The 23,135-nt window shown below is 41.0% G+C and overlaps 1 protein-coding gene across 1 annotated transcript in view; it reads left to right on the forward strand.

Annotated features, from left to right (window-relative positions):
- PDZRN4 (PDZ domain containing ring finger 4) overlaps positions 1–23,135 on the forward strand; it is a 792,627-nt gene that overhangs the window by 26,223 nt on the left and 743,269 nt on the right. Inside the window, exons 2-3 of the mRNA XM_033959287.1 lie at positions 2,884–2,970; positions 4,026–4,133. Coding sequence (XP_033815178.1) covers positions 2,884–2,970; positions 4,026–4,133 — 195 coding nt within the window. The remainder of the gene's footprint in view (positions 1–2,883; positions 2,971–4,025; positions 4,134–23,135) is intronic.

A 23,135-nucleotide genomic window follows, 5' to 3' on the forward strand; every position in this document is an offset into this window, starting at 1 on the left:
GATTTCTATGGTTTGTGGCCTCTAACCCAGTAGAATTTGCCATAAGCATTTTTCATGATGCGTTTGGTCTGTAAGGTCATGTCTAGGTTTGGGTTCATCCACACTCAAAGGTTCCTCATCCCTTCTATGTATGATTTTATGGTATTGCCATTCAGAGTTAGTTGGTATCTTGGGCTATTTCCTCCCCATTTGTTAATTAGAAGTACTGTAGTTCTGAACATTTGTATGGATAGCCTCGCTTCTCTCCCACATAGAAACATAGAAAGTGACGGCAGAAAAAGGCCGAGGCCCATCGAGTCTGCCCACTCCATTGACCCACCCCCCTAGTTAATCGCTCTCTGATGACCTTTTCCCTCGTAGAGATCCGACATGAGCATCCCATCTGTTCTTAAAATCTGGCACGCTGCTGGCCTCGACCACCTGTACTGGGAGCTTATTCCAGCTGTCAACCACTCTTTCAGTGAAGAAGTACTTCCTGGTGTCACCATGAAACTTCCCGCCCTTTATTTTCAGCGGGTGTCCTCTTGTGGCCGAGGGTCCTCTAAGAAGGAAAATAACATCTTCTATCTCGATACGACCAGTGACATACTTAAACGTCTCAATCATGTCTCCTCTCTCCCTACGTTCTTCAAGAGAGTATAGCCGCAATTCGTTCAGCCTTTCTTCGTATGATAGATCTTTAAGCCCCGAGACTATCCTGGTGGCCATTCGCTGTACCGACTCGACTCTCACACTGCCCGTCCATGGTCCTGCCTTCCCGGTGTCTGGGTCTTACAGGGTTTGATGTTTGCTTTTTGCTGTATGGTGTGTGAGGTGGTTGTTGGATGTGAGTGGGTTTGAGTGGTTTGAGTATGATGAATGTTCAGGTGTCTGTATGGGTGTAATCGTTTGGGGATTCAGGGGTGTTCATATAATAGAGACAGGGGTGACCGACTCTTGGTATTCTGCCTCTTTGCAAATTGATTGGGTTGGTACCTACTCACTTTGCTGGAGGTGGGGACATCCACTTGGGCATTATCCTGTGAGTTTGGCACTGTTGTGGCCCCTTAAACTGATGTTATGTTTCTGTATTATTGTCTTTGTATTGCTTTCTATGCTCAGTACTCGTAACTATGGCTTCCTTGTTTCTCAATAAACATGATATTACAAAAAGAAAAGAAGCATGCTTCTCTCTCCGTATCAACGGGGGTTAGGGGCAGAGCCGGCCCACGAATAATATTCGGGCCAGTTCTGTCCCTAACTTCCGCTTCCCCCGGCTATTTTAAGTATTGTAAGCCCCCCCCCCTTAAGCCTTATCTGGTGGTCTAGCGGGTTTTCGGGGCAGGAGCGATCTTCCCACGCTCCTGCCCCGTGCAGATCGCTTATAGGAAATGGCTGCCTTGAGCTCCCGTCGTAGTCTCGAGAGACTACGGGAGCTCAAGGCAGCCATTTCCATTAAGCGAACTGCACGGGGCAGGAGCGTGGGAAGATCGCGCCTTCCCCAAAAACCCACTAGACCACCAGGTAAGGCTTAAGGGGGGACTTACAGGGCTTAAAATAGCCCGAAAAATTAAAATGTTTTTTGTTCAAAAATCGCGAATAACCGAATCCTCGGATGCTGAAACCGCAGATTCGGAGGGGGAAGTGTACTGTAGTTCTGTTTTATTCTTGTTAGCTACTAGCCAATTTGTTTGGAATCATCCAAATATTTTCTTTAGGCCTGTCTTGATCCACCATTTAGTCTTCACATCCTGTTTCTTCAACAGGATGATCAGTTGGAAGTCATCCACGTAGATGTAGCATTCCCATTCAGTTTTCTGATGAATGTCCCCAGTGGATGGAGGAAGATGTTGAACAACATAGGTCAAACAGCATATATATCACAGAGAAGATCTTGTATAGATTTATAACAGTATTCAGTACATTCACAGACCTCAGTGATACCATCTGTATGCCACTAGACTTTAGAACATACAGACACCCTCGGTATCCCTAATCGTCATTGGTCTTGTTATTATTTTGCAATACTTTTTATATATTTTTTTATATTAAGTAATGAAATGAAATACTCATCTTGTTTCATGCTACGCGGGTGGGGGTACGCACTCCGACGTAGTCTACGTTTCGCCCATACGGGCTTTATCAAGGAAATCCCCCTCAATATTAGCAGTTCATGCTCCCCGCGTTGTAAGTTTAAATCAGGAAAAAAACAAGATGAGTATTTCATTTCATTACTTAATATAAAAAAATATATAAAAAGCATTGCAAAATAATAACAAGACCAATGACGATTAGGGATACCGAGGGTGTCTGTATGTTCTAAAGTCTAGTGGCATACAGATGGTATCACTGAGGTCTGTGAATGTACTGAATACTGTTATAAATCTATACAAGATCTTCTCTGTGATATATATGCTGTTTGACTTGAAGGAAGATTAAAAAAGCCAATAGTCAGAGGTTAGGTTGTATGAACAACATAGGTGACATAGCGGATCCCTGTGGTACCCCTATGTCAGTTTCGTTCCTGTTGCTTGTGTTCCTCTGCCATTCTACCCTCGTTATGCTTTTGGATAGAAAGGACTCTATCTTGTCCCAAGACTGCATCATATTTAACTACTTAAATATTTTGGCATGATGGCAAATTGCCAGCCAGTGTTTAAACATGAATGATTATAATCTGAACAAAGTGGTGGGTGCTGCTTTGTTTTGAAGGCCAAACTGGATGGACTGTGCAGGTCTTTGTCTGCCATCATTTATTCTGTTACTTAGATAGAAAATGTGTTTGCCATACTGTCTTGTGATTTTGTATTGCTCCTGTTTGAGCATCAAAGTAAGATGCATTTTCTGTTGTTTTGGTATCTTTAAATTGATGTCTTTTTTTTTTTTTTTTTCTTATTTCCCCAGGGAGGAGAACCAAAACCATTGACTATCGTACTACAGAAAGAAAGTGATTCTCTTGGATTCAATATTATTGGAGGGCGGCCCAATCAGGTAACCATGGGTTTTTGTTTTTGGAGGCCTTTGCCCTTCTACAAGGGACCTTTAAAAAGTTTCTGTACTTTTATTTTTTTAAACACTATTTTTTTTTTTTTAAATATCTCAAAAGCAAATTACCTCACTTTTCCACATAATCACCCTGTTTGACAATATATTTTTCCCAGTGTTCTACTAACACACCCTCTTACCACTTCTCCTGCCCCAACCATTTCCTGCGAAAATATGAAAGTGCAGAAATTTTTTTGAAGAACCCTTGTGGGTTAAGCTTTTCTCAGGAGTGTACTGTGTTGCACAATTTTTATACCCTCTTATGCCCTGTATGGCTGCAGCGCTCACCAGGGCTGTGGAGTTGATATACCAAACTTTCGACGCCAACCCCAACTCCTACTATGGGCTAGATTCACTAAGCTCACCAATCATGTCCCGACCAGTTTACGAGCATTCTCCAACCCTGACCCGATTCATTAACCTCCTTCCTGATCCGATCTGCACATGCAAACATAACATAAATTTTTATTTATATAGCACAAAAGCCTTTCAATTTTATGCGTTTTACCAAAGAGATGGGCTGACCATTGTCAGTGATCTACAATAGATAGAACATTGGCATTGACAAGTTAACAATAGCTTCATATCAATGTGCTACTTTGGACGGATTACAAGAATTTTGAGAACAAGTGTGTTGGTCTATCAAGCCATTTGATTGGCTAAATGACTCCTGGTGTACTGTAATACTGAACTGAATATTCATCTTTTAGCATATATCAGGTGATTCTGTCATAGGCTCCTTGCTTCAGATTGCTAAAGTGAATGGATTAGGCCTGATGGAGTTACACGTTATTATGTTAGCGCTGCTTCCTAAGATAAATGGATTAGGCCTAATGGAGTTATACATTCTTATACTAGCACTAGTAGTTTTCATGGTTTTTACCATTATTAAGGTAACGAAAAAACTGTTTTAGATTGTAAATGAAGATGATGGATCAATATCTTTGCTTCAGCAAGACACTGGCTGTTATTAAGGCAGGTTTTCATTGTTTGCTTTGCAGACCAATCAGGAGGAAGCTTCTGCTGAAGGAATTTACGTCTCCAAAATCTTGCCAAATGGACCTGCTGACAAAGTGGAAGGCCTTCAGATTCATGACCGGATCATTGAGGTAAGAGATCAGGGGAACCTGTGTATTTCCTCACAGCTGTGCAGTGATTAACGGTCTCCAAATCCATGTATATGCGTCCAGAACATGATGGTTTCCCTCAACCAGTGCTCAGTTTTGCTATAAAAATGAATCTCTTTAGTATGCATTTCACCTGTTTTTGTCCTTTTGTGTTTTCAAATGGGGCTGTCTTATTGTGAGGCCCTGTCATTTACCTTAATAAGCTAGGATGAATGTACACTTACTTCTGCATATAATCAGTTATTTGAAGGTTTGCTGTTACTTTTGAATACTGTTAGTGGTTCTTTCTGCTTGTTCGACTTATCCTGGCTTGGGTGCTCTGCCATTTGTTGTTCATTTAGATTTTCTTTGAGAATTAAAATATAAAATGCTGAAACTCTTCTAGTTTGATGGAAACCAGTAGCTAGTAAACCAGTTTGGAGCAGTAAATGCAAAGGCACTCGGAGAAGTGGCAATCTTTGTAGGAAAAAAAAAAAAGATAATTTATTTTTTCAACTAGTAAACTGAGTTTCTTGCTGTGCCCCAACAATGGACCTTAACATCAGAGCTGAACCCAAGCTGTGTCCTTTAATCAGAGCATTTAACAGTTACCTTGTGTTTCCTCAGGCTTACTTAGTGTCCCTGTTTCACTTTGCCCTTGGTTTCTCTGGCTGGGGAAAGGGAATAATTTGAATTTTCGCTGTGTTGACTAGATGGCAATTGTAGGATGCAGTTACAAGGAGCTGCCAAGTACTTCAGACAGATGCTGCCTCAAAGTGTTTTAGAAGTCCCTCTTAATGTTTAAGGCAGTCTGGTTTGGCTTTCAGTAGAGTTGATTATTTATTTATTTGTATATCTATCTATATATATGTATATATATATATATATATAATTTACCCCCTCCCCCTTTTTACAAAACCGTAGTGTGGTTTTTTAGCACCTGCTGCTGTAACAGCTCCAATGCTCATAGGAATTATAAGGGGGCTATGATGAGATGTATACCTTGTGTTCAATTCTGGTCTCCTTATCTCAAGAAAGATATAGTGGCGGTTGAAAAGGTTCAAAGAAGAGCGACCGAGATGTATACCTTGTGTTCAATTCTGGTCTCCTTATCTCAAGAAAGATATAGTGGCGGTTGAAAAGGTTCAAAGAAGAGCGACCGAGATGTATACCTTGTGTTCAATTCTGGTCTCCTTATCTCAAGAAAGATATAGTGGCGGTTGAAAAGGTTCAAAGAAGAGCGACCGAGATGTATACCTTGTGTTCAATTCTGGTCTCCTTATCTCAAGAAAGATATAGTGGCGGTTGAAAAGGTTCAAAGAAGAGCGACCGAGATGTATACCTTGTGTTCAATTCTGGTCTCCTTATCTCAAGAAAGATATAGTGGCGGTTGAAAAGGTTCAAAGAAGAGCGACCGAGATGTATACCTTGTGTTCAATTCTGGTCTCCTTATCTCAAGAAAGATATAGTGGCGGTTGAAAAGGTTCAAAGAAGAGCGACCGAGATGTATACCTTGTGTTCAATTCTGGTCTCCTTATCTCAAGAAAGATATAGTGGCGGTTGAAAAGGTTCAAAGAAGAGCGACCGAGATGTATACCTTGTGTTCAATTCTGGTCTCCTTATCTCAAGAAAGATATAGTGGCGGTTGAAAAGGTTCAAAGAAGAGCGACCGAGATGTATACCTTGTGTTCAATTCTGGTCTCCTTATCTCAAGAAAGATATAGTGGCGGTTGAAAAGGTTCAAAGAAGAGCGACCGAGATGTATACCTTGTGTTCAATTCTGGTCTCCTTATCTCAAGAAAGATATAGTGGCGGTTGAAAAGGTTCAAAGAAGAGCGACCGAGATGTATACCTTGTGTTCAATTCTGGTCTCCTTATCTCAAGAAAGATATAGTGGCGGTTGAAAAGGTTCAAAGAAGAGCGACCGAGATGTATACCTTGTGTTCAATTCTGGTCTCCTTATCTCAAGAAAGATATAGTGGCGGTTGAAAAGGTTCAAAGAAGAGCGACCGAGATGTATACCTTGTGTTCAATTCTGGTCTCCTTATCTCAAGAAAGATATAGTGGCGGTTGAAAAGGTTCAAAGAAGAGCGACCAAGATGGTAAAGGGGATGGAACTCTTCTTGTATGAGGAAAGACTAGAACAGTTAGGGCTCTTCAGCTTGGAAAAGAGACGACTGAGGGGAGATATGATTGAAGTCTACAAAATCCTGAGTGGAGTACAGCGGGTACAAGTGGATTGATTTTTCACTCTGCCAAAAATTACAAAGACTCGATGAAGTTACAGGGAAATACTTTTAAACCAAAAGGAGGAAATTTTTTTTCACTCGGAGAATAGTTAAGCTGTGGAACATGTTGCCAGAGGATGTGGTAAGAGTGGATAGTGTAGCTGGTTTTAAGAAAGGTTTGGACAATTTCCTGGAGGAAAAGTCCAGTCTGTTATTAAGAAAGACACGGGGGAAGCCACTGCTTGCCCTGTATTGGGAGCAAGGAATATTGCTACACCTTGGGTTTTGGCCAGGTACTAGTGATCTGATTTGGCCACCGTGAGAACGGGCTACTGGGCTTGATGGTCTGACCCAGTAAGACTATTCTTATTTTCTTATGAATTCTATGAGCATTGGAGCTGTTATTGCCATGGTCGGCGCTAAAAACTGTGCTGCTGTTTTGTAAAAAGGGGGTTATTTATTTATTTGTATATATGAATTTATTACTGTATTTATTAAGAAAAGAATTCTGCATAATACAAAATTGTTGGTGATTTGCAAATAAAACACACAAATATCATAAAATAATACAAAAACGAAAGGGCTTTTTTACTTAACTGTTGAAGTAGTTAGGGCTTGATATTCAGCTGGTGGCAATCGGCATTTTGCTGACCCCAACCAGCACTGAAACTGGAAATTCAATGCCAAGCCTTGTCTGGGTACTGACATTGAATTTCTGGATTTGCGGACTGACTTTTATGTAGTCCTGTTTGTTCAGTTAACCTGGCTGGTAATTTTTATGTGTTTGCCACCCCAATCATTTTGAAATGTTAGCGCCTATGGTAACTGCTTACGCAGTGCCGCGTTAAGGGGCTGCAGTTACCATGTGGTAAAAATGGCATATTAAGTGGGTTTTTTTGTGTTAAGAATGTGGAATGGGTGGAGAGTGGGTGTGGAAGACATTTGGCAGTTGATGTGCTACACTTAACCAAGTGCTAACTGACTAACCAAGAGTTAATGCTGGACCACATACATCGTCCTCACTAAGAGGCACTAACTACTTCCATGTTAAGTGGGAACAGGTACCATGTGTTCAGTGTTAATGTATGATCTGCAACAGAAAATACTGAGAATGCCCCCAATAGGTGAGGCATTAAATCTGCAGCTAACATACTCTACATTTTAGTGTCCAAAGGTGAGCGGCCTTTATATAATTGCCCTTTGGGTTTAAAAGGTGAACCAGAAATGATAAAAGGCTAGAAATATGAGGGTTCATTCATAAGTCATGGCAACTATTTTTGTTCTCTTGAAAATGCACCAACACTGGAAAGCTAATATATACGTTTGAAAGTGTGTGACATGGACTTCTTAATGTTGCCACCAGATGAGAGATGAGTACAACGGTCTCTGGTAGGGGAGAAGCAAAAAACATGACAATTGAAATCATAAGAACATAAGAACTGCCATCTCCGGATCAGACCTTCGGTCCATCAAGTCCGGTGATCGCACACGCAGAGGCCCAGCCAGGTGTACACCTGGCGTAATTTTAGTCACCCATATCCCTCTATGCCTCTTGTAAGGAGATGTGCATCTAGTTTGCTTTGAAATCCTAGAACGGTGGATTCCGCAATAACCTCCTCTGGGAGAGCATTCCAGGTGTCCACCACTCGTTGCGTGAAGCAGAACTTCCTCATATTTGTCCTGTACTTGTCCCCCCTTAGCTTCAGTCCATGTCCTCTTGTCCGTGTCACATTGGACATTGTAAATAATTTTTTTTCCTGCTCTATTTTGTCGATTCCTTTCAGTATTTTGAAAGTCTCGATCATATCCTCTCGCAGTCTCCTTTTCTAAAGGGAGAACAATCCCAGTCTCTTAAGTCGTTCCTCTTATTCCAAGTTCTTCATACCTTTTATTAGCTTCGTTGCTCGTCTCTGTACCCTCTCCAGCAGTTTTGTATCCTTCTTTAGGTTGGGAGACCAATGTTGGACACAGTATTCCAAGTGTGGTCTGACCATTGCCCTATAAAGCGGCATTATAACTTTCTCCGATCTACTCGTGATTCCTTTCTTTATCATGTCTAACATTCTATTTGCTCTCTTTGCCGCTGCCACACATTGTCCCGATAGTTTCAGCGCCCTATCAGTTAGTACACCCAGGTCATTTTCTTGTTTGCTCTTACCCAGAGTTGCACCTGTTTAACTGTCAATATCCTTCAAAGTAGTCTCCCAGGTTGTCTTGTGTGCCATCCAGTTCATGAGGGAATCACTGGCCCTGATTCTTATGGGCCATCGAAAGTTAGGCGGCGGTAGTTGTCTTACTGCCTCCAAACAATTGGTTTAATTGGTGATAAACGATGCGGCAATTGACCACATTATTTTAAACCAATTAAAAGCTAATTTCAAAAAAAATGTAGGCGTCAATGTCCCGTTCACAGAAGCAGTAGGCATGACTTGCACCAGAAGTGACCATAGGCGCGATTCTCATGTAAAGTAAATGCTGGAAATATAGGCCAGTAAAACCCTGGCCTACTTCTCTGGCATCTATTTTCTACGTGACTGTGATTCTGCAAGCGGCGCAGGTACATGATTGACACATGACCAGCACTGGTTGCGGAGGCGCCAGCTGATACTGGCACTGTTGCAGAATCCAGCCCACTATGAATGCACAGTATTATAACAAAACCAAAGAAGTTGACCCAATAACTCCACAGTAGAGAAATGTATGACCAAAACAAAAGACTATGGAGAATTGATGTTCCTCAGGGGTCCTAGGAATAATAGTGTGGTGTAAGATGGTATAACGATGTTAAAAAGTCATGTACCATACAGACATTTTTCCATTCACCATTTCATTGTATGGTACCCGACTTTTTAGCATCATTATACCATCTTACACCACACTATTATTCCTAGGACCCCTGAGGAAGACATCTCTGTCGAAACACATTTCTAGTGGATTGGGTCCTATATGGTTTTAGGTCTTTCAGTGGATTATCAAGTAGAAATTTTTTTTTTTTTTAACTGACGTAAAAAACTGTTTTAATGCCACAATTTTAGCACTACAGTTACATTATTCTCTATTACAAAAATTCCCAGTTCCTTTACTCAGAGTATAGAAAAGGAACAAAGTATATAGAAATACTCTAAGTATTCAAAACTCTTTAAATAGTCCAAAGAAAATTTTTTTTTAAATATGGATTTTTAGAGCCTTAGTCCCACCACTCCACAGCCTCAAATATCTTTCATAGCAGTGAGCTTTATGTGGTAATCTCCTCATCGGTTCAAATTCTTTCAGACAGTTTAAAGTGCACCATGCTTTGTGCTAAATTCTTCCTATATCTCAAAAGTGCAAGTGCTTTATCATTTACTTCATACCAATTAATACCAGTCGATAAAGATTTCATAAAGTATAACTATAAAATATTGAAACAGCGATGTGCGAAACATGTCGGGTCCAACCATCTCAAGCCGAGTTATTTAAGTAATGAGTGAAGACTGACAAATGAATTAATTTTGAAAACAGCGATGCGAAGCTAAATTTTTAAATATTTATATATTTATACTTTATGAAATCTTTATCGACTGGTATTAAGTGTCATCTCCTCGAGAATTTATAATTCAGGAACATCAACTCTCCAGAGTCTTTTACACAGCATTATAAGACTTTTTTTGCAGTACCATCTGTGTTGTGCAATACAAGAGAAATATCCAGAACTGTTGTACAACGTCATAATCCTAAATGACAATGCTTTGAAGGATGTTAACAATGAAACATGCTCACTCTCAATCTGATTGTGTGCTTGGTTTAGTGAAACGGCTAACATTTATTACTTGTTTGAGAATAAAACAATGATTTCTTGTCTTTTTTTTTTTTTTTTTTTTTGCTTCTCCACTACTAGAGACCGCTGCTGCACTCATCTCTCATCTGGTGGCAACATTAAGAAGTACATATCATATACACTTTTAAACATATATATTAGATTTCCACTGTTTCAAGAGGAAAAAAAAATAGTTGCTATAATTCATTCACTAATCATTTTGAAAATAGATTACTGTAACTCCTTATATCAGGGAATCTGTCAGAAAGATATCAGGCGCTTACAGTTAGTACAAAACACATCCATCAAAGTGATTACAAACTCTGGAAAATTTGAACACGTTACTCCTCTTTTAAAAAAACAAAACCCATTGGCTTCCAGTCCAATATAGGACAAGATTGCTCTTTTAATATTCAAAACCCTCAAAACCAAAGAACCAGCATTCCTCGATAAAAATCTTATACCTTATGAATCTAATAGAGCTTTAAGATCCTCCGGACAGCATCTACTTTGGGTTCCCTATTTAAGAATAATAAATACCCATAGAACAACAATATTTTCAGTTATCGCACCCACACTCTGGAACGCATTACCCACTTATCTTCGGGCAGAGCAGAACTTAGATAAATTTAAAGGAGCTTTAAAAAGCTTCTTATTCATCGTTGCTTTTGGCTAATTATGCTACTATTCTTTTCTTATTGAACCCCATAGTCCTTTTGTTTTTTCCCATGTATGTTTTCTTTTCTGTATTTAATGTAGTTCTCCCCACTATCCTTTTGTTTTACTACACTTATTTTGTGTCTTGTTTGTCTTAGGGCTCCTTTTATCAAGCTGCGCGACTTTTCATCACACGCTAACCCCTGCGCTGGCCAAAAACTACCGCTTGCTGAAGAGGAGGCGGTAGCGGCTAGTGTGGCCGGCGGTTTAACGCGCGTAAATAGCTAGCGTGGCTTGATAAAAGGAGCCCTTAGTATATGTAATCTGTTTAATATTGTTGTTTTTAATTCTATTTCTATCTCTGTTTTTATCCCTATTTTATTGCTGTAACACGCTTAGTATTTTGATAAGTGTTTTATCAAATTTATAATAAACTTGGAAACTTATGAATCAACCCTTGTATTAGATCAACATTATAGTACAAGTAAAAGTTGTACTCCAAGCATCTGAGTCAAAATGAACTAATTTATTTTAGATTTATTGCCTCTCTCTTCATTTGATTGCTAGTACTTCTGCTCCCAGCAGGGGTTTGACCTGATGCACACTGCCACAAGGAACTAGCCCCTGGGTTATAGAATTCCTGATAGAATTTAACAGAGATCAGGTAACTGCAGGGGAAAGGAGATGAACTTTGGGAGTGTTGAAGAGAAAAAAACATGGCTTTTATAGCTTAGTGTAGTGCTTCTCAGTCCTCTCCTTGAGATACACCTAGCCAGTCAGGTTTTTGACGTAACCTCATGAGATAAATTTGCATGGAAAAAGTACTCAGTTTTTTTTTTTGCAAATCTGTCTCATGCATATTTGTTGTGGTAAAGCTGAAAATCTGACTGAAAGTAAAGTCATGCATTAAGCTGCAATAACGGGATCCAAAGTCAGCATGGATTGGATTTAGCAAAGGGAAATCGTTCCTCACGAATTTACTGGTTGAACTGGTTGATGTAGTGTACTGTATCTAGATTTTTAGAAAACTTTTGACAAACTTCCTCATGAGAAATTCCTGAGAAAATTAATGAGTCCTGGGATAGGAGGCAATGTTCTATTGTGGATTAGAAATTGGTTATTGGAATAATAATAATAATAATAATTGGAAAAATTGGGATAGGCTGAATTATAGCTTTTGGTGGAACTCTTTGTGTCACATTCAAAATGGAAAGGATAATTGCCATGCAGCAGGGAAATTTTAAGAAATTTCAGTTTATTTGGGAGCCATTAACAAGATACTGTAAAGATTTAAATTATTGCATAGAATAAATATTTTTTCCCTTTTGTTCATACATGTCCAGGGTGGGGTGGGGAGTGGGTGGGAATATTTTATGATTTCTTTTGCTTATGAATAACTGTTGAGTATAAGGGAAGGGGGGATATTTGATGCGAGTTAGAATTTGATGATATTAAGTGATGTTAAAGTATAAATGATTGTATTATATGTTATACACTTATTGTGAGTTTTAAAAATGAATAAAGATTAACAACAAAAAAAACAAAATTGGTTATTGGACAGAAAACAGAGGATAGGGTTAAATGGGCATATTTTCTCAATGAAGGAGCGTGAATAGTGGAGTGCCACATGATTCTGTCTTAGGACCAGTGCTATTTAACAAGTGGGGTAATTATATTTGCAGATATGACACAACTTTTTCAAAGTTGTTAAAACACATGCAGACTGTGAAAAATTGCAGGAAGACTGGGCATCCAAATGGCAGGTGAAATTTAATGTGGACAAATGCAAAGTGATGCACATTGGGGAAAAATAATCCACTTTAGGAGTCAGCACCCAAGGAAAAGATCTAGGGGGCCGGATTCTCTAAGCTTCAACACCACAGTAAAAAAAAAATATCTTGGTGGGAGCGATTTTTGTTCTTGGCACAATAGCATGCAAATTATATGCATGCTAAGTATGGGGAAAATCACCTGTAAAAGGGGTGGGTGGGGGGAAGAAACTGTGCCTGGCACTCAGAAGAGCAATCGCTAGCACTGCAACTCCTCCTGTCTGTCTGCCTGCCTCCCAAAAAAAGCAGCCCCTGCTTTCTCTGCCTGCCTCAAACTATAGAGTATTAAAGGCAAAGGGGCTGATTCTGTAAAGGGCGCCTAAAATTAGGTGCCTCATAGGTGCTTAAGTTTTTACATAGGCGCTGCTGGCCTATTCTGTAAATGGTGCCTAAGTGTGACTGACATTCAATCTGTACCATTTTTCTAGGCGCCAGCTGATTTAGCCACTATTTATAGAATCAGCCCCCAAATGATCCCAATATAACAATGATTAAAAAAAAAAATCAAAACTTATTTCTCAGAAGAAGTTTAGACTGATTTTCTTCAGGCAGTTACAGGCAGTATTACTTACTGGGTTGTGAGTTATAGGTAGTAGAGAATGACACGGAGAAAAATATCTGTCCCCTTCATTGTCCCGTCCCCGCAGCATCCACCCTTCCCTCTCGCCACCTCACCGCCCTTCAGCGGCCCGAGAATCTCCCTCCCACCCCCTTACCTTTGCGGCGCGTTAGTAAAGAAACTTAAGGGAGGGAAGGCGCACGGTCCCCTCCCTATGGCCAAATCTATCTATCTCCCTCCCTCCCTCTTAACTTCGTGGCGCTTTAGAAAAGAAACTTACTGAAGCTGGCATAGCCTGCCTGTGCCTGCAGTTGCGTGTGTGTGGGCGGAAGCTTCTTCTCTGACGCAACCGGAAGTTGCATCAGAGGAGAAGCTTCCGCCCACATACACGCGACTGCAGGCACAGGAGGCTTCACTGGCTTCAGTAAGTTTCTTTTCTAAAGCGCCTCAAAGGTAAGGTGGAGGGAGGGAGATAGTTTAGGCCGTAGGTAGGGAGGGAGGGAGGGGGGCTGCATGCCTTCCCTCCCTTAACTGCGGGGACAAGGACATTCACCGCTCCACGGGGTGGTGGATGGCCTTGTCCCCGTGCCTGCAGTGAGCACTTCCTCCCCCCACCACCGTTTCGGCGAGTTACCCATGGCTAGCCGCGGGTAACTGCCACTGTGTCATTCTCTAATAGGCAGTAACAGGACGTATTACTTGGTTAATTCAATGGTTTGGAAACAGCCTTTTCACTCATTACATTAGAGTGGATTGGTTAGCTTCCCTCCCCAAATGAACATTCATCTGACGTGTTAAGGAAATCATGTTCCAAGATCAATCTCTTGATGGTACATTATTGTGCAGAGGGCCTGGTTTGGTTCTTAGGTCAGATCTTCTGCTCCTCAGGTTGCTTGGGAGTTGAGGGTATTGCAGAAGCAGGCCCTAAGGGAGGGCATCTTAGTCACTGCATTTTAGCAATAGATAGAGATTGCACTTAGAGCAGGGATCTCAAAGTCCCTCCTTGAGGGCCGCAATCCAGTCGGGTTTTCAGGATTTTCCCAATGAATATGCATTGAAAGCAGTGCATGCACATAGATCTCATGCATATTCATTGGGGAAATCCTGAAAACCCAACTGGATTGCGGCCCTCAAGGAGGGACTTTGAGACCCCTGACTTAGAGGGAGCTCAGGTGCCTGGGCAGCCTTTACAGTCAAAGCAAAAACAATAGATCCTGACAGTCATGCTCAAGGAACTATCAATCTAATGTATGCTCATGTTTTTTGTTGTTTTTATTAAAAAGAATGACAGAAACTGGAAAAAAAAATTCAGAGCAATGTCAGAAAAATCCCCAAAACAAGCCAATTTCTAATATGAGTGATCAGCTTGAAATATTCTGCTCTGGGGAAGCAAGTCGGAGCAGGATCTGTAACCTGCTTAGGTGTTGGGCAGAAAGAAAATTTTAAAATAAATAAATACATCTTTTGTAGGAGCTGTGGCCAATCTACAGAAAGTTTTCAAGTTTATTTCAGTTTGATAAATCGCTTAAAATACATCCTAAGCGGTTTTTGTGATGACACTGTGGGACCTGGGTGGCTGAATAACCAAATCAAATACATGACACTTCATCTAAGTGATCAGCTTATACTAGGTAGCCATAGAAAGGACTTATATTACTCGGCAACTTCGGTAATGGCTTTAACCCTTTATTTGGCATTGTTGCTCAGAAGCAACATGTGTTTTCTGTGGCTCTTATGGGAGATCTGCATCTCCAACTGCCTGTTTCTTGGCACTGTTGCTCTCGTTCAACATCAAGTTACGTAAAGCAGCCGTTTACACCATCTGCCAATTAAAGGGTTAATCAGTTGTGGAATATTGTGTTGCCTTTTATAGTATTTTAATGGCCTATTGCTAATGGGATAATGAGTAGAGGCATCCCATTATACTAAAGAAAGCATATCCAGGCCAGGATGTTTTCTATCAGTGCTGAGCAAAACAAGTGAATACTGGACACATGGCAACACAAGCCAACAAAAGGCTGACTTAGTACAAGTGGTAATTCAGTCTTTTTTTATTTTTTTTTTTGAGAAGGCAATTTGGCTCACTATCTCCTCAGATTTCACAAATGTTAGTCACATATGCTTAGCACAGGAAGGAGTGTGTGAATGTCAGATAGCCCCTCCCATGGTTAAGGCTGGTGCAGCAGATGGATTTCACAGTAGGGTGATGCTGCCTGCCAAAACAAAGAATTAAACCCTACCACCTGAGCTGTCAGAACGTTCTGCTTCTCAGTGGCCCCGAGTGACAGTGTGAGATGTGAGCCTGGAAAGTGAACAAATAAAGATATGGGAGGCTTTGCTGCTTCCCCTGAAAAGGACCTCAGGAACTGCCAGGCAAGGAAGTTCTCTTTGATATTCTGAGTTAATCCTTTGGTCATTTGTTACAGACACAGCATTTTAGTTCAACTGTTCAGTGCTTGCGGAAGAGGATTCAACAAGGGGAATACAATGAATTCTTGATCTGTTCCTAACTAACATATCAGTGGAGGAGCAGCCTAGTGGCTAGAGCACTGGGATACCTAGTTCAAATCCCACTACTGCTGCTTGTGATCTTGGACACATCATTTAGGTGCAGTGGTTAGAGCTATAGCCTCAGCATCCTGAGGCTGTGGGTTCGAATCTCACACTGCTCCTTGTGACCCTGGGCAAGTCACTTAGGAGGTCTTTTACTAAGGCGCGCTAAATGCTAACACGCCCATAGAATATAATGGGCGTGTTAGCGTTTAGCGCATGCTAAATCGGCTAGTACGCCTTAGTAAAAGACTTCCTTAATTCTCCATTGTCCCAGGTACATTAGATAGAGTTTGAGCCCATCAGGACAGATAGGGAAAAATGTTTGAGTACCTGAATATAAACCACTTAGACTATAAGTGGTATATAAATACTAAAAATAATATCGTGTTTGCTGGCGTATAGGATGCAGCGGAGTATAACACACGCCCCCCTTTTATATACATTTTTAAGAAAAAAAATAATTTTCTACATTTTTTTCATAATGATTTACTGTACTAATTTTATACTTATTTATGCCTACAAAAAAATGTAACTAGGGAGCACTGTAGTTGGATATCTTTTAGGTCTGAGAGAGCAGAAACAACGTGACGCGCGTGCATAGTGCATACTTGTGAGACCTCGCAGTATCCGAGAGAGAGCAGAAACAACGTAACAGTATATTAATATAAACCAGAAGTTTTAGACTGAAATTTCAACTCATAATTATGATTACCGGCGCATAGGATGCACCCCATATTTTAAGCGTATTATGAGGGGGGAAAAAAAGTGCATCCTATATGCCGGCAAATACGGTAAGTTGTGGTATAAAGTGACCGTAGCAAACCTTACATGCATATTTGCTGCACTATAAAGCCATTTTTTACTGCAGCAGTAAAATGTCTGATTTATAATTTTCTGCATAAATGACTGCTTATTTGAAGTTTTAATTGTGTCTACTTCATTACTGAAGGCATTGATTACTTGTTTTCCTTCTTAGGGTTATTTATCTCCTTTCTTCAGTCGATCTTGGTTTTATTATGCTTTCTTTTGAAAGAATTATATACTGTACATCCTCTCATTTTAGGCTGACTTTTGAGATGTCCTTTGCAGTTTATATATTGATGTTATTGTGGTTGATATGATTTCAGTATATTTTGGTGCATATAATTGTTATATTTTGTGTTATTTTATGTTGGTTTGTTGATATGTTTGTTTATTTGTTCATAGACTCCTGAAGAAGGCGCCTTAGTGGCATCGAAACCCTGTCGTTGTTGAGTTTTATGAAAACTGATTTTGCCACAATAAAGATCCCACCAGAAAAGAATCTTGTGTTTTCCCACTTCTCTTGAACTTGCCATTAATGTATGGCTATAAAAAATTGCTGTGTTAGCATTTACTAACATCTATTTTTTAGGCGGTAAGGGCTGATGTGGTAATATATCTGCGCTAACTGATCAGTGCAGAAATGCTTACTCTCTGCCCCCCCTAGATATGCCCTCCACACAAAAGCAAATCTTTTTTGCAGACAGCATGCAACGATTTCAAACCTATCATAGGAGGCCTAATCATAGGTTTACCAGACATACAGATTTCCCCGGACATGTCTGGGTTTTGAAAAGCCTCCTCAAATCGTGTCGGGCAAGGAGGAAGTCCGTGGATGCCATGCGTACGTGCGACGTCATCATCTGGCATCAACGCATACATGGACTTCTCCCTGCCTGATATGAGAATACAGGGGGGTGGGACTGGGGGGCGGGTTTAGGGTGTTACAGGACGGGGATGGGCGGAACTGGGTGGGCATGGGGGTGGGCCTAGGGGTCCGGATTTTCCAATTGGAAAATCTGGCAACCCTACCTAAGCATATCCCTACCTAAGCTGTGGTAGTAAAAGGGCCCCTTAACTTCCATTGCCTCAGGCTCAAACAGATTATGAGCCCTCTGAAGACCTCATGTAGCTAAATGCATATGCTCCAGCTCTGTGGTTGCTTGAACATCCCCAGGTGTCGGTGAAATCCTTCACTGTGGCTGGGACGAGATGTAATTTGAGCTGAGTTTAGCACCCCCAATTATTTTGAAAAGTCTCCTGTGCCTAAATGAAACTCATTTTGAGCTACTACTGAAGAGGTGTGAGCTAAATCTAAAGAAATGATGAAACTGTTTGTTAGTTTGGATGGGAATTTAGGTTGAACATAAGAATTGCCGCTGCTGGGTCAGACCGGTGGTCCATCGTGCCCAGCAGTCCGCTTACGCGGCGGCCCTTAGGTCAAGACCAGTGCCCTGAGTCTAGCCTTACCTGCGTACGTTCTGGTTCAGCAGGAACTTGTCTAATCTAATCTAATCTAAACCTTAAGTTTATATACTGCATCATCTCCATGAGAATGGAGCTCGACACGGTTTACAAGAACTTAAAATAGTGGGTAGAGAAGAAGAAAAAGGATTACATGAACTTATGTGTAGAAGGGGGAAAAGAAAGGGGGGAAGGATAGAGCTACAATTTGCTGAAAAGCGAAGTTTTCAGTTGTTTGCAGAATAACTGAAGGGAGCTCAGGTTATGCAGCGGGGTGGTGAGGTCGTTCCAAAGACCTGTGATTTTGAAGAGAAGGGATTTTCCCAGTTTGCCTGAATAGTGGATGCCGTGTGGAGAGGGGAAGGCTAATTTAAGCCTTTGGGCAGTTCTGGAGGAGTCGGGACTGGAGGAGTTGAAAGACAGTGGGATAAGAGGAGGCAGGATTCCGTGAATGATCTTGAAAGCCAGGCAGGAACATTTGAAATGGATACTGGAGATTATTGGGAGCCAATGAAGTTTGGCAAGGAGTGGGGAGGCATGGTCAGACTTGTCTAACTTTGTCTTGAATCCCTGGTGGGTGTTTTCCCCTTTAACAGCCTCCGTAAGAACGTTCCAGTTTTCTACCACTCTCTGGGTGAAGAAGAACTTCCTTACGTTTATACGGAATCTATCCCCTTTTAACTTTAGAGAGTGCCCTCTCGTTCTCTCTACCATGAAGAGGGTGAACAACCTGTCTTTATCTACTAAGTCTATTTCTTTCATTATCTTAAAGATAATAATAATAATTTATTTTTTTGTATACCGCTATACCAGAAAAGATGCATATAGTCAATGTATATAAAATACATCATTAACACAGTCGATAAAAAAGAATACATCAGTTAAAAAGCAAGAAGAAGTTAAAACAGTATCACAAGTAAATGTCCCCTCTCAGTCTCCTCTTTTCAAGGGAGAAGAGGCCCAGTTTCTCTAATTTCTCACTGTACGGCAACCCCTCAAGCCCTTAACTATTTTAGTCGCTCTTCTCTGGACCCTTTCGAGTAGTACTGTGTCCTTCTTTAAGTATGGCAACCAGTGCTGGATGCAGTATTCTAGGTGGGAACGTAACATGGCCCGGTACAGCGGCATGATAACCTTCTTCTATCTGTTCGTGATCCCCTTCTTAATCATTCCAAGCGTTCTGTTCGCCCTTTTTGACGCCAGGGTCCGAGCCAGAGGGTGCAAACGATCTTAGACAGAGAGGAAGATCCTCAAAACTCAGCGGTAAAATCCAATGAGTCGATGTAGTATCCGTAGTGGGAGCGACTTTTATTATATGGGCGATTCTCAACATAATAGCATACCTTGAATTTTTTTTTTTTCTTGTCTTTATATTACTTCCAAGATAATAAGTATATTTTTGAACTGTTTCATGGTAGTCCTAGTAATAAGTTTGTTTACTGAATTTGACTTTACCTCATTTAGGCCCTCTTATCAACCTGCTTTAGGGTTTTTCTTATCGCCAGTCACTGTAAAAGCTTTTACCACAGCGGCTGACCATAAAAAGCCCTAATGCGGCTTATTAAAAGTGAGCCTTATTGTATTTATGTTTATATTTGGTCATTTTGCAACTGTTATTCTGTTAATAAAATTGTAAGTTTTATGTTAGATTATACCTGCTGTACACTGCCTTGGGTGAATCTCTTCATAAAGGCGGTTAATAAATCCCATTAAATAAGTGTAATGCATGATGTTTTGTAATTTAAAATGTAATAAAAATATATTAAAGTTTTATGCATTCACAGGTGTCTGAACTGTTTAGGAAGGTTTGTTTTCATAAGCTCCACGCAGAATGATACGTGCCTTCCTTCTCCATTTATTTTCTTCTGCTTGTTTGCTTTTCTTTTAAAAAATGTTCACACATTGTTCAATGCAAAGCCAGATTCCTGATGGACAGGGGGCTACAGCCCTTACATCTGCAAAGTGTTTAGGCAGAAAGTTGTGTTTGTTTAACTCTAACCAGACTGTTCGCTCTGTGCAGGGCTTGATCTTTGATTTGCTGCCTATTTTTACTATCCCTTTTGCTGTTCTTGTTGAACAGAAACTGCATTTCTTGCCATGTTTGTATAGGTAGGTTTTGGGCAATGAAAGGACAGCTGCTGGATTTGTAAGTTTAACATTGAGCTTGTTGGCACTGAATCAAAGTTGCCTGTGGTATAACCATATAGGGGAAGAAAATTATTTTTTAGTTGATGAGTGAAATTTGAAGATTGTGTGTATGTATGTTTGTGTGTATTCTCTGTGTGTGTGTGTGTGTGTGTGGGGGGGGGTTCTATATTAACCGTAAAAGGTCAATTGTAAGTAAATTACAAATATGGACAAATGAATTATTTTCTTTGTTGTACAATGGTTCTTTTGTGTACGAGTATACTGTATGATATATAATACCATCTTTGCATCCTTTAGTATGGGCGGAAGAGCATCATGCTAAAATCAACAATGAATCTTGCTTGTAATTTGACTAGTAGGCCAACATTCTCTCACCTTTTGGCATAGATTCACACTTCAGTCACTATTAGGCTATAAAGTATTTCCAAAGCCTATCTTGGTAGAACCACAGTGAATATTCATGAGATCAATTTGCATACACTACATTCTTGATATGCAGATCTACCGTATATACTTGAATATAAACCAAGATTTTTGGACCAAATGGCCTCAATATTTTTTTGGGGGGGCTGTCTCGGTTTACATTTGAATCTACCAACCCAGTAACATCCCATCTCCCTCCTCCAGAAACCAGCAGTTCTCCCTCTGTCAGCCCCCCAACCTGGCAATTTCCCCCACCATCAGCATGCTCCTCCCTCTCTTCCTCTCTTGACCTCACTCTGAGGAGACACAGCCCACCTCCTTCTGGACCTAGCGATAGGACCCCTAGTCCTTTTGTGCTTCTCTGGTAGTCTAGCAGGGTGTTGGGGCAGGAGCGATTCGCACTTGCTCCTGCCTGTGCTCTCTTGGTGCTGAAAATGGCTCCTGAGTCTTCAAGCAGCAGCCTCATGAGAGGCTTTCACCTCTGGAAGTCTTGACAGCCATTTTCAGCACCAAGAGAGTATGGGCAGGAGTGAGTGAAAATCGCTCCTGTACCAATGCTCCGCTAGACCACTAGGGAAGCACGATAGGCTTGGGGCATGATGGGGAGGGGATGGGTTGAACTGGGTGGGCCTAGGGGCGGGTCTAAAGAGTCCAGTTTTAGCTGCACTATTGGCAGTCATGACAACTAGTGTGTGGTACTGACCAATCCTTTAGCTGTCAAAGCTGACCACTCTTCTGCCTTCCTATGTCATGCCCAGCTTTCTCCCACTTTCACATTAGGCAGCTAACCTGGGAATTTTACTGGACTGGCTCTGTTTTTAATACAGTAGATATTAGTGTGGGTCTGTGTTAATGTCTAATGCCTGCATTAGCTACCTGATGCCATATAGTTAAAAGTCCCCTTAGTATGTCTTAATTCATCAGTTAGTGCATATTAAATTAATTTAGTTCCCTCCCCATCCTCACCCCATGGTCTGACATTTGTCTTCCTTCCTCGCACATTCTAATATCTCTCTTCTCCCCTCCCTCCTCTTCCCTTCCATAGTCTGGAATTTCTCTCTTCTTGTCCCTCTGCCATGGTCTGCTGTCTCTTTCTATTTGTCTCTCTCTCTCTCTTTTTCTCTTTCTCTCTATCTCTCTTTCTCTTTCTCTCTCTCTCTTTCCTTCCCTGGTCTGGCATCCCCCCTCCTCTGATTTGACAGCTTTCTTGCTTATCCCTCCATCCCAATCAGGTGCAACATTTCTCTTCCCCACACCCTGTGGGATCTGGTACCTCTCTCTCTCCCTTCCCCATGCTGAAGATTGTAATTTTCGGGCCACCGGCAGCTTAAACACATTAAATTTGGACACACTGGAAGCTTTGCTTCAACTTCTGTCCCCACAGAGGCAGGATGCTGCAGCAGAGGGAAAGCTTCTGGGTCATCAAAGACAATGCATTTAAGCTGCCGGTGGCCTGAATATTGTAAGCTGTAGCATGGGGAAGGGAGAGAAGTTTCCCACTGACAGAAGGGAGATAGGGTGCTGGACTGGCAGCTCGTTTGCCTCTTTCTCTGCGGTACCTTTGTGAGTTCAGCCACGGCACAGAGTTTGGGAAACACTGGAATAAGATGAAACAAAAACCCCTCAAAACCCAATCTACCACAAGGGATATGAAATAATGGAAAGGAGTTCTCAGACAGTGTTTTTTAACTGCCTATGGCTTGATGAACACCCAAACTTAGTAAATGGATCGATGAATAGACAAAGCTAGGCTTCATTGAGTATTGTAGGGTTGACCATGGAAGGTTTCTGCTTTGAAGTTTGCATGATAAGGGCTGCCTGGAATAATTGTCAGGCAAGCTGGCTCAGAGGATCAGAGGGGGAAGAGAACAGCTCATTAAAGATGTTACTGAGGCCTTGCATAGGAAGTATAAGAAGGCAAAGCCTCCATGGAACACATGCTGCTGTATTCATAGCATTTTTCCATTGTGTTTTCACAAAGTAAAATGAATAGAACCTTCTTCAATCCTTTGGAAAAGAGTGGTCATTATTGTGGCCTAAGATACTTTTACAATGAAGGGAGGGGGAGAGAGACAGCCGGCGTGTGTTGTGTGAATGCACCAGTTTATCTTCTTACCCCATGAAATTGTAGTTGCGGTTGCAGTTCTAAGCCTATATTCCCTAGGGGCCTTTGATATATTTTGCACATTTTCCTTAATCAGTTAATTAGGTTTGTATGGAGTAGCTTTAATCACTGTTCTCTCTATTCAGAGCATAGTGGAGAAGCCCCAATGCCTACCAATGCAGAAATGCTCAGAGAGAATAGTGATCGGGCTACAAAAGACTAATAGCTTTTCAAGCTGTGGTAAGATAATTCATTTAACTAGCGATGATTAATGTAACTAGTTAATGAAAAGGATGGCATATATTCTAGGGAGCATAACATTATGACAGCATAACGTACCACAGTGATTTTATCTAAACTAAATATACTGAACCCTTTCTTAATCAAGTTCATTTTGAAAAATATTATCTATGTATTTATCTGTAGTAGGTTGTTCCTTGTCA

Source organism: Geotrypetes seraphini, chromosome 9 (genome assembly GCF_902459505.1).
Source record: "Geotrypetes seraphini chromosome 9, aGeoSer1.1, whole genome shotgun sequence".
In the NCBI taxonomy this organism is placed as follows: Eukaryota; Metazoa; Chordata; class Amphibia; order Gymnophiona; family Dermophiidae; genus Geotrypetes; species Geotrypetes seraphini.